This window comes from Oculina patagonica, chromosome 4, assembly GCF_052425735.1.
Source record: "Oculina patagonica isolate OP01 chromosome 4, crgOcupat, whole genome shotgun sequence".
Lineage (NCBI taxonomy): Eukaryota > Metazoa > Cnidaria > Anthozoa > Scleractinia > Oculinidae > Oculina > Oculina patagonica.
Genome location: NC_135761.1, coordinates 23293426 through 23305916, shown reverse-complemented (window position 1 = coordinate 23305916; position 12491 = coordinate 23293426). Strand labels below are relative to the sequence as shown.

General features: G+C 39.3%; 1 protein-coding gene across 1 annotated transcript; it reads left to right on the top strand.

Annotated features, from left to right (window-relative positions):
* Positions 1-1347: 1347 nt before the first annotated feature.
* Positions 1348-7927, top strand: LOC144651766 (TNF receptor-associated factor 4-like). The gene is made up of 8 exons (XM_078511744.1): positions 1348-2109; positions 2335-2386; positions 2790-2894; positions 3417-3575; positions 4644-4721; positions 5119-5196; positions 6098-6507; positions 7312-7927. The coding sequence occupies exons 1-8, from the start codon at positions 1949-1951 to the stop codon at positions 7406-7408; spliced, it is 1140 nt and encodes a 379-aa protein (XP_078367870.1). The 5' UTR covers positions 1348-1948; the 3' UTR covers positions 7409-7927.
* The last annotated feature ends 4564 nt before the right edge of the window (positions 7928-12491 follow it).

Genomic DNA, 12491 nt, shown 5'->3' with positions numbered 1-12491 from the left:
GATAGCTTAAATTGATGAGTTCTATTAGATTTACAAAAAAGAGATCTCTTTATTCTTTCGCCGGCGTAAACAAGCAGAAAAAAAAAACGTCTTTGAACCTTGCTCGTGTTTGTCCTTGTTCGCCCGTATCATGTATCGGATGTTACTCTACAATATAACACATATAACGGGACTTTTGTTGAACAAGAACAAAGGGAAGTCTAAAAATATGAAATAAATGCTAATTTGCGCAACATTTACATGATCTAACATATTTCTTATGTCAAAAATGCAAGCTGTTAGCGTTTCTCTCACCCCCACCAATCCCCTGCTCCCACACTGTCTCCGATTCTTTGACCAAACTCTCCATTGTACCGAAAACTGTTTTTTGTGCCAATTCTCCTCACTCCTCATTGAAAAACAATAATTTAACATACTAGTGTCACTGCTTGTCAAGTACTTTTATTTACGTTTATTTTTTGACAAACTTCCTGAAAATTATTTTAGACCCCCTTGTGAAACGTCACCGCTTCTGCATGCATTGCGTGTCTTTCATTGTGTTACGGTATGCTACACGCAATAACGCAATATATATGTAATTAGTAGATTTGAATGCTAGGCAAAGTTAGTTCAAGCATAAATAAGCAGAAACAAAGCCATTGTTTAGACTTAAATGTTGTGTACGCCGTTGGTATGTTTCATGATTATTTAACAACTCGGGTATTTGTATCATAGAGCTACATGATCCGGTAAAGAATTGCGAATGTTAGCCTCTTTTGCAATACTAACTTGGGCAATTTTTCTGAGTAAAATTTTTTTCAGCATTGGTATTTGCAAGAACTTTTTTTACCAACACATCGCTCTGGATCTGTTTGATTCCATCTATGTTTAGCAGCTGGGACTTGTTTGAATTTTTTTACGTGCTTACTTGTACCAGGAGCCCATAATGGGCTCCTGCTTGTGCACGTTTTTTTCTCCTACTTTTCTTGTGCAATAATTTTTTTTCGTAACGTTACCTAGCTAGCATCTAACACAGACTTAACCCAAGTGCCGAAATAGTGCTGATGTAAGCACAGACGACCGACGGGTTCTGTTGCTTGCATAGCAGGGTCGTAACCAGGTATATTTTTTTTCATCGCTGATCCCAAATTTAAGCTTTAAATTTTGATTCCTGATCCCCAAAATGTGGCAACATTTGATCCCGGATTCCATTCTGATCCCATCTGATTGGCCGATCCGGATCCTATGACTTGTGACCCAGGATTTCCGGGTCTATGATCCCGATCCTGAGACTGTGATCCCGATCCCAAGGCTGTGATCCCTGATCCCATATACCTGGTTACGACCCTGTGCATAGCATCCATACATGGGTTAATTTTCATTGCTTTAACAGATCAGTGTGACAGAATTGACAGACTTGAAACCATGTTTTTTGGTATTATTTTACCTAAGAATTCAGGACTGAATCCCGTGCAAGCAATCTTTACAGATCCAGAATCGATTGAAGTTTGCACTGCGTCACGCATCGGCAACAGATCCACTGGTAACTCTGAATGACCTGAATATCTGACATATCTCTGATATCTGTCACCTCGTTCAAACTCCGTCCACCCTACTCAAATAACTCATACTTAAAGCCACCGAAACGGGGTTCACTGCTTCACCGTCAAATGCATTTATGAAATCTGGCTCAAAATCCTCCTGGAATTCTTTCCCTTTGCTACTCGATGAACTTCCAGAAAATTCATCAGTGTCTTTAGCCTTGCGTGACTGTAAAATATTCAGTTGCTTGATAGGGCTTGGATTACGATTGGTTAGCTTGTTTGGACTAATAATCTACCAAGATTAAAACCAATCATGTTGTTGTAACCTGATCATAACCCAAGTCGACTCTCAATAACGCCAACAGAACACGCTTGTAAGGCACTTTCACTTTGTAGTTCCGTCTTTCAATCTTTTAGCTTCAACGATGGAGGAAGAAACTGAGGTTAACGGTGGCTATGATTTTGAGTTTGTGGACGCGTTGCCTCCATGCCAAAGTTGCTCCATTTGTTTTCTTGCCATGCGAAAGCCAGTGCAGACTAAATGTGGTCACCGCTACTGCGAAACATGCTTGTTGCAGGTACTCAGGTACGTTCAGTTGTTGAATACAAGCGCGCTTGCGAATGCTTCGCTTTCCCTGAAAATGCGAAAAATGTGATTTAAGGACTTTTAATAGTTCAGCGTTCCGTTTTATTACACAATAAACTGAATGAAAACGAAAATTCAATATGTCCGAACATTACTGAGTTATCGAATATTGTCACGGTCTAACGCGAGTATTAAAGTTTGAATTTGTGATTTATTTCCCTTCAGGCGAGGCAACCATTGTCCGCAAGATAGAAATCCTATTCCAAAAAATGGAGGGGTGAGTTATAACTATAAACACATGTACAGTTTATATCATTATCGCTCTTTACTGAGCTAGGATCCTGATGTTTGCCGTGTCGTTGCGTGACGAGCCCCGTTTACATTTTCGCTGTCAAACGTGTACCAAGTGTCTGGGTGTTGAAGTGTCTGGGATTGAAGCGAGCTTTAAAATTCAAATATGAATATGCCTGATTGGAACCGGCTGATAAACGGAAAAACTACGAAATAAACTGAGCGAAATAAAATTTTGGCGAGTTTTGGTGCTTATAATTGTTAGCTTGAAGTCGTGATACCAAGTTGTCCTGGGCATCTTTTAAAATTTGTACCATCAGTCTTATCAAACAAATCTTAGGATAAACTGAACACTGAAGGTCGTTTGATAATTTGCTTTTCTGTCACAGTTCTTTGCCGATGTGGCCTGGGAGAGGGACATACTTTCTCTTCGCGTCAAGTGCAAGAGGAGTGAACGAGGATGTGATTGGACTGAGCAACTACGTGATTATGAGGTAACTTGTTTTGTATGAAGCAATAATGGCTCGATTTATACTAGAGACGGATGATTCGTCTGGACGAACTTGCATTTTAAATAGGCGTGCAATTTTTAGTTCGTCAGATAATTCGTCTGTGTATAAATATGGGCAAACAGACGGATCATCCGTCCAGATGAACTATCTTCGTAATTCGTCTGCCAAGTCGAACTTTCCAGATGGTTCGTCTGGACCGATAAACCGTCTGTTTGCCCGTATTTATACACAGATGAATTATCAAACGAACTAAAAAATGCTCGCCTAATTAAAATGCAAGTGCGTCGAGACGGATCATCTGTCTCTAGTATAAATCGGGCCAATGTAACTTAGCTACCAAAGAAGCTGTTAGAAAGGCCTTTCATCTTGTTACCTTGTTTTTGTCATTGTTGATGGAAACTGCTGCCTAGCTCAGGAAGGAATGTCATAGATGCCATAGGAGTCTCAAGAAAAATGAGGTAACAGTTATTACTACTGGCGTCGTGTTTCGATCTTCTTTCCCAGAAACACTTCAGGATGTGCAAATATGAAGATGAAGTTTGTGATGCCTGTGATGAAGTTGTGGAACGAAGGTTCTTGCAACAACATAATACTGCAGAATGTCTCTGGAGGATTGTGCAGTGTGAATACTGTCAAAAGAAGTTTGCTTTCTTTCGCACAGAGGTGAGGCTTCATAACAATTACGAACCATCGTTAAGATCGGCGGTTTTCAGAGCAGCAGTTATGTATTCATATGTGCAATGCATGTACATGAGCCCTACACGAACACTGAAATGCAGGACTGAAATATCGATTTCTTTCAAGACATCACAAACGTTGACGCCGAAGTTCATGAATGTTTGTTTCATATGGTAGCCTAATCACTTTCTGCCACCCTACCCTTACAAGAATTGTTTTATTCCTTAGCCTGTCCCAGGAAGTCGGGTTTTAGGGGTAGAAGCGCGATACGACAATTAAAAAATGAGGGAAGGGGAGCGGGGAAGAACCCAAACTTCTCAGGTTGTTTTTCGTGCTGCTCAAGACTAACCAAACACCTGGAACAGTCTAGTCATTTCTCACTCGTATCTGGATACAGCCCTTAAGGGGCGGACACACACTGCAACATTGCTACAAAATTGCAGCGCGTGCCCGCCCCTGATCCTACTTTATAACAATATTGATCATACAATATTAATTTTGGATCGGTTCGCAGCTCTCGCAAGGTCTTATATGAATTACTCGCGTCCTTTCGAGAAAACAATAGAACAAACAGGAACAATGCCCCTAGCCCTCACAGCAATAGCAACTGCTACACTAGAGGACTAGTAGATTTACAAGCTTAGGACAACTGCGCATGCTACACTACTGACAATTTCAGGCTGGATACAGGAAGTCCGAGTTTTCACATAGCCAGGCGTTTGGTAGCTAGAATTCATGTGCTTACCCCATTTCAGATGCTGCCTTCCACTAGCGTGTTCCAGGCAGCGGGGAAAACGGCGAGAGAACGTAAGGGGGGATGAACGTTCTTCGCGCCAATCCCGTTTTTCGCGCGAACGCATCTAACAGGCTACCTTTTCCAAGTACATTCACTATACGTTGTAATTTATGTCGAGTGTTTGGTCATACAATGATCAACTAAATTTGGGATCGCGCGTTTTTTAGATGAATACATTGCGTGATTGAAATTTTACTTAGCGTAGAAGTATATTTAAAAGCCTGTCGCGCAAACGTAATGTTTATTGTAATCAACAGATTCATCGCAACAAATGCCTACGCTTTCCCCTTGATTGTCCTCAGCAATGTGGAGTGCGGGAAATACCGCGACAGGAGGTAAAAAAATTACCTAGTATTGGTTTTACTAGTTGTGATGCAAGTAAAGTATTAACCGTATTCTTTTTTGTTACACATTTTAGAATAACCCAGAGCAAACTCTCTAAACCATGGTTATATTTATTGAAATTTACTGTAGAATTGGAGAAGCAATTCATTGCGAAATCGCCCGCGCTTGACTAAGGGGAAGATTACATCACTGACCAAAGATCTTAATCACCGAGCGCACAAAAATTTTGCCTGTTAGTGTTTAAAAATGGTTAGAGGGCCTAGATAGACCCTCAAAACAAGCCATTAGACTGTGCCGATCATTATTACGTACACCAAGCTGTCAGTCCCTTTAACTTTCCAAAAAAAAAAAAAAAAAAATTCGGCTACGTATGTTATTCTTTTGCAGGTGGAGACCCATGTAAAAAACGACTGTTTGTTGACGATGGTTGCCTGTCCTTACGAGGAGGCAGGGTGCAACTTTCATGTAAGTAATGCATGGTTAGATACTCTAGCCCCTGTGGCTTTGCATTTTGTTCAGCATAGTTTATAGCATTACGCGCCCGCAGCTTCCCGCGGGCCACTCTCGCGCTCCCGTCATGATTTTCAGACTCTCGTCATCCGTCTGTGAACAGGCTCTGGTGGAAGGGCTGCGAAGGTACTGGCCGCGGACCGAGAAGAAAATAATTGGGAGTGAAGTGGTCAGTAGAGGGGGAGGCACCCCCTCCTTTTTATTTCCACTTTTCTCTTTGCCCCAACCAGAGATCCTGTTTGCAGTCTTCTCATCGTCAATTTCCTCGAATGTCTAAATACAATCGAACCTCTCCATACGGCCACCTCTCTCAGTTATGTCCCAACAAAATTGCCATATATTTTCTTTAGAAAAAACCTCTTTAATACGGACCCTCTGTAATACGGACAACGGACACTAAATCTCGGCCCCAGGGAACAAATCCATATAAAATTAACCCCTTTAATACGGACACTACGGTGCTCGCAGGCTACAGGCGATGATATTTTGTGTACGTAATGCAATCTCCTGTTTGTGGTTACAAAAAACAACAAACGTAACGCTTTATTAATCTTAGACGTTTCGGATTTGTGCTTACTGTTAAATTGTTTACCTTCAGCATTGCGTTGCAGAACATTTCGAGTTACTTAATACTTTAATAAATCTGTCAATGAAGTCAAAAGTGACGTCATAGCGGGGACCTATTTAATACGGACACCTCTCTAATGCGGACACTTTGCTCTGTCCCTTCGGTGTCCGTATTAGAGAGGTTCCCCCCCCAACTGTAGCAACTGCAATCAGTCTAGAGAGATGTTTCTTGTATGCATGACAGAACCTAACGTGGGTATAATTATATTGATTTTAATTCCAACCTCAGGACAAAAGGAGTACTTTGAAAGCCCATCTAGAAGTCTCTACTGAGGACCACCTGAGGAAAACCTGGTCTAAGCTCCAAAACACAACAAATGCGTTGGAGGACGTAGAAGAGGCCATAGTACAACTGGAAGAAGACAAAAAATCCTTGAAAAGGTCTCTGGAAAGGGAGCGTAGCGACAGGATGAAACTTGAAGTGAAAAACGGGACATTGAAGAAAGAAGTTAACAAACTGAAATATCAACTTGATGAGGTTAAACTCACCGCAGCTGAGAACCAAAAGTTTATCAGTTTAATGAAGCCTCATGTTCTGGGACCAAAAGCAATTAGACAATCGATGAAGGTGGAAAAAGACCGTTGTCACAATCCTGTGAAAGGCAAACAGAAAAGAAAATATCGGGACACTGATTACAGGTAAGGCTCGGGAATGTCGGCGAGGGTTTTATTATTCCTTTAGTGCAAGCAAAACCTCCATTTAACTTCTAGAAATATTTATCGTTTAGTCACTGTGATTAAATATTATGTTTTGCATTAGAAAACTACCTTCACCGAGCAAGGACGCTAGATAGTTGAGAGGTGTACCAAGAGGAACAAAATGAGTTCGATTTATCTGTTATTAATGATCCCTCTGTTAGAAAGCTGTTTGGAGATCAAAAGGAATATAGGTGTTTGGGAGGTCATCGATTCACTTCGTCAGGAACTGAGATTTTCTTTCATTGTCGCACGCTCGTGACATGATAATTATTAATGGGAATCTCCACTCGTAAGACAAGTTGACGTTGAATTGTTTGAAATAATGTCTAAATTCCAAAATTTACAGGACAGTGGAAAGTAACATTTAATAGCAACAAAAAGATTATTGCTTTAAAATTTCCCGCGCGCCGCCATTTTTGCTTTTATGATGTGAAATGGTTGACCAATTGCTTCACATCAGATAGATCATCTGTTTTTTAACAATAGCGGCAACCATTACATGTAATAAAATGCAAAATAGCGGCGCAGGAAATTTAAAAGCGATAAGTTCTTCCCCTTTTGTTGCCATAAAATGTTATTTTCCCCTGTCCTGTAAAATTTGGAATTTAGGCATTATTCAAACAATTCAACGTCAATTTGTCGTAATAGTGGAGGTTCACTTTAAAACAATAGACACAAGGTCACAATGAAATAGGGCTGTCAGATAATTTAACCTGCTTTTTTTCTATTCTTTGCCTTTTTTAGTTCTTCACAGTCAGATTCTGATGTTGAGAGGAAGCGGTTTTGTTCCGGCCGTGCTACCACAAGTAGCTCACTTAGTTCAGACGAAGATACAGAGTGAGTTCAGCGCCATCATTGAAGTTCCGGTTCAATTTGCGATTTAATTAACAACTGAACTGAGCACTGCTTAGCTGGAAATGTTTTTTGAAATTCGGCCTTTTTAATGACAGCGTAGGACAGTCACGCACCACTACGTATTCGCTGAGTTTCCTACTAGATTGTTCATAACAACAGCTAAGCTAGCTAGGTTGATTTGACTAGACAAGCATAAACAATGCAAAGTTAAGTTATTTTCTTTTGATTTTATTATTGTATTTTCCGTAGGTGTGGTTAAGGGAGTGTTCTGGGGGAATTGTTTTGTTGACTTAGGTCTTGTACGTAATTTGGTTATGTATAAAACAATCTTCTTCGATAGAGTTTCTTACGAAAGCCTTTCTCGGGGGCGCATTTCACTAGCCTTGGGTTCAGAAAGAGCATTTGCCTTTTCTGTGAAACTTAACGTTATTAGTTGCTGAGAAAAATATCTTCTGTGGTATGTGGTTCGTTAATTAATAAATGCGTTGCATTTGGAAAAAGAAAACTGTTCCTTTCAGATTTGAGCTCCTTTTTTATCTGACATATGATGGGGCCGAAATGGGAACTTTTAATGACTGACATTGAAGGTCGATTTGCACGGCAGAATTTGTTTGGTACGAGTACAAAAAAAAAATTGCACTGATACCCAGTTTACACGTCCTTATTTACCGTGCTGAACTGCGTTAAATGATGTTTTGGTGCGAATAAAAGGCTCAACACCTTGGCCGGCGTACGGGTTTCTGCCTTAGTGCGCATGTCGCTATTTCATGTAAACGTAAAAAAACGTCTTATGCGAGTCGCGCATCTTTTCGACTTTCAGAAGACTAGAAAAGGGTGAAGGTATATGGTTCTTATTCTGACGGCAGCAGTGATGGCTTGAAACTCCCCTATTAACGAAGACGATTATTTTATATAAATATTTTTTATTCTTCCTGCATTATTTAAATCAACTTCTGACATCATGCTCTTTGGCCAAGGTAGAATTTCAGCTTTCTGCTCTTGCTGGTCACTAACGATCCCGAACTCAGGAAAAATCGACCAAAGAAGACTGCAACCTCGTTCCCGGGGTCTCCCCCCCCCCCCCCCCCCCACCAGAGCGAGAGAGGAGAGACAGCTGCAATTCACGCTAGTTCTTGCATGAATGTTGCAACTACTTTTCTTAAAATACACGTTTCACACACCGCCAGCAAATCAGTAAATATTCCTAAAAAATAAACATGACAGTTAGCAGCAGGTGTCGATTGTCAGATAGTTCTACAGCATTGCCGCTTATTTAAGAATTAATAACGACCAACTCAACTGTGCGCATTTGTAATATCTGACAAACATATTTATATGAATATACATTACATTGTACATAGAAAGCTATTTTTGACAAACTTGTGATTATTCTATTTCCAGTTGATTAAATAGTAGTGGGAGACCGAGCTATACAAAAGAAATGCAGGTAGAATACTGATTCGCGCATATAAAAAAAGGATCTGTTCAAACAATTTTTCATTATTATTCAAATCCGAGGTTATTTACAAATAAAAGCGATTATAGAAACATCGGTAATTTCAAAAGATTTTTTCTTTTCGTTATTTACATTTGCTGGAGTGTAGACAAACTTCCCGTTCTTCTTTTGTTTGCCTCTGTGCTAATTCTCGTCTGGGTTCAATCTTGAAAGTTTTGCTTCTTTATTTGAAAAACTGAAAAAGAAAAATAGTCGCTTCCATACAAAGACTGTAGTAAATAATTTGAACAAATTGACGGCCAATCAATGTTCGCAGTGGTTTTTATTTTATATTCTAACCAAAAAACTGCATCCAATTCTGTTGTTTATTGCTGGAATTATTGCACGTTTTGCAGACGTTTCTATCGTGCGTCATTTCAGCTTCACCTTGCATAATTTTCATGTACAATCCTTTGCTCGCTTCTGGGAGTGCGTTTTGCGCGCAATGAACATGCATCCCTGGAGGAAAAAAGTCTGGAAACACCATCTGATTGTTCCCTTCGGCGTGCGAGGAAACAGATGAATTGCGCCCAAGATTTCGCTTAAGATTACCGCAAGTCTCCTTTCTGTCTTGTGCAGGAAACTCTCGATATTTCTGCTGTTGTTTCCGCGTTTTGTTGACCTCCCAGTGATCTCCATGAGGTATATTGGTATTTTCTTGAAAACATTTGTCATCATGGTCACGACAAACGTTTCCTAATTTGCCAGCTTGAAGATTTTGTTTGTCTTTAGCATCTAAAAAGGCGGTTTCTTCACAATCTTCATCGATCTCGTAAATTGGCGGCAAACTTTTCAGAGAATTTCTCTTTCTGGAAAGTAAAGGGAATTTTGCGCATCTTGGGTTTCTCTTGGCGCCGTGGCTTCCCTCCTGGCGATAAATAGTCATGTCAATCAGTGTCCCTTCTCTTTTTTAAGAAATATATTGCATGTAAAACTTCATCGGTTACTTGTTGATTTTTCTTGTGCCACAGTTGTCTTTTCTGATAATGCTTCAATGCTCCTGTGATCTCAGTGTTGCGAATCAGCTACAAAATGTTTCAACTGCAGTGCTCCACACGTGAATAATAAAATTCATCAGGCAGAAAATATTAGGCCAGTGATTGCGGTTTCACAATTTCCATGGTCAGACAGTCAATTAAATGCGGAGAAACAGTCTTCAAGCTGTCTACAATTAGCCAAGATATATGTGTGTTTTAAGCACCTCGTAGAAATTTACGCTAAGCCACCAACCCACGTATCGATCGAGTTTAAAAATAACCTCTTTCCGCCAACTTGTTGTTCAGGGCGAAGTGCGACGTTTTCCGTGATTGGTTCCGCTAAAACTTGTTTTTCAGCTTTTTCAAGATAACTACATGCGCGTCACGTCTCAATTCGTGAACTTTGCAAAAGCAAAGATTGTTTTGGCCTCGGAAAGGCGCTTAAATGAATTTATCAGCATCGATGCATCCAAGCGTTTCGCAACAATGGCCGGTTTCTTTATTAACTCTAAAAATCTAATTTTGGCCTCAATTCAAATTGGCAGTGGGGGAGGGGAAACGATCCTGTCATGTCGTTTGTTATGGCGAAGAAAAAAAAATTTATAAGATAACGAAATGAGTTTTATCACTATTATATCGTGGCGACATTTGCGGTTTATTTGGGAAGCAAAATGACAAGATCAGGTTCGAACGCTCCAATGCGAGCCCAGGAGCGCGCAGGTGTATTAGATAATCTTCACGGGAAGCCAAGCTGCCTATACTAAAGGTTTAAAATAATAGCCAACTGTCAGAATTCTGTAAATAAACCGTCGAAAAGCACCAGAGTCCGCTAATTCACTTAAATAATTTTCAAAAGTGTTGAACTCTTTTCGTTCTTATAAGTGTAATAAATTAATTTAGATCCATATTACATGGCATTTGGCTTTTTTTGAGTTTGTCAAGCCTACTTTCATTGCCAAATTAAGTGCTTCACGTTCCCAAATTGAAGAAATTTGTTTGAAATTGAATGACAGCGATCACGATTCCCAAACGTCTCAAATGAATTTCGTTTTCATGATTTCTGTTGACCTAAAATAAATATTCTGTCATCTTGGTACAGGTAATAATATATGTTGTTGAAGAGCCTAAATTTAGATTTTTTTTAGGGTCATCTTCTGTAAACTACGTCGGTTTATTTATTTTAATTTTCGTTCACGATTTCTCAATTTTTCATGCGGTTTTCCAGCCATTCTATATTCCTATTCTTAAGCTATGTGGTTTAACACGTGGTCAAAAATGGTGGCTATATAAACTCACAAAAAATATATCGCTAGCTAAAACTCCAGCGTATTATCAATCCTCATAAAACTTATCCTATCCATCGGCTGTCAGGTAACTAAAGCTAAAAATGTCAACGATAACTAAAGCTAAAAATGCAGAGCAGGTTGCTAGCAATTTTTCTTAACTCTATCTGTCACTGCTGTTGTAGCTTGAGAAAAAAATAAGCTACGAGCCTGAGCAATTTTAATTGCTTTCAAAAATGGTTTCAAATTTTATTTCAAAAATGGATGGGAAAACCTGTGGTTTGTTATTATTTATCCGGCTAGGGATTTCTTCTAGCTCTATCTGTCACTGCTGTTCTAGGTTGAGAAAAATGAAGCTTAAGGCCTGTGCAATTCTTTGTTAATGAATTTCGCTGATTTTAGAATGCAAATGGGAAACTATCTGCTCTTATATCTGCCTATCACTCTTAACGTTGGTCTAGCCTAAAAAAATGAAGCTTTATGCCTGAGCATTTCTGATAACTTTCAAAAGCAATTTCAAATTTTCTTTTTAAAAGAACGTGTGCTTTGTTATTATTTAACCAAAATTAATGAATATACTGAATTTCGCGATTCCTTGTCACTACGATCGCGAAATTTAAGCCCCATGATATTTGCCATGAAAGAACATGAAGTAAACAAAATTAATAGAAATTTAGGTTTGGGGGATGGGATCACTTTATTCTTTCTGTAAACTAAGTAAACATCCAAAGCAGTCTGTTGTTTACATGTCAGTTCGCGGCGATCTCAATTAAAATGAAAGATGTATATTGCGAACAATTGCGTCCCCTTGAAAGTGGTGCTTTTTACAAAATTTACCGCTTGTGAAGTACTACATAAGGTTGAGATTTTCCAAAATAAAATTGGCTAATTGGTGAGGTTAATCATTCAGTCTGCAAACAGTTAAAATTTTTAGCTACAAATATAAAAACTTTCCGTCTAGTAAACGAGGAACGTTGACTGTATGACGTCACGATAACGTCAGTAAAAGTGAAATTAACTCGGAATGTTTTCATTGTCATGAGAATTTAGGGTGCCTCCGATCACGCACACGTGTGAAATAAATTTCAATTAAGAAAGCCTGCGGATGCATTCGCTAATTTTAGCTTTCCAGGTGAGAGGCTACGTGCTCTAACCAGAATACTCATTAAAACTGATTTTCAAAACTTGAAAGCAAGTTTACGGATACACTAAACTAATTTTAGGGTTCCAGTTGACACAATACGTGCTCGTATCTGAACACTCGAAAAATAACTTTTAAAATTAAAAGAATTACATGGGTTGGAACAGAAAATA

Excerpts from the sequence above, each read along its gene's own strand:
- LOC144651766 (XM_078511744.1), top strand. The coding sequence starts at position 1,949 with ATGGAGGAAGAAACTGAGGTTAACGGTGGCTATGATTTTGAGTTTGTG. Across the intron at positions 2,387-2,789 it reads CTATTCCAAAAAATGGAGGG|TTCTTTGCCGATGTGGCCTG; the intron begins GTGAGTTATAAC and ends TTTCTGTCACAG. Across the intron at positions 6,508-7,311 it reads TATCGGGACACTGATTACAG|TTCTTCACAGTCAGATTCTG; the intron begins GTAAGGCTCGGG and ends TGCCTTTTTTAG.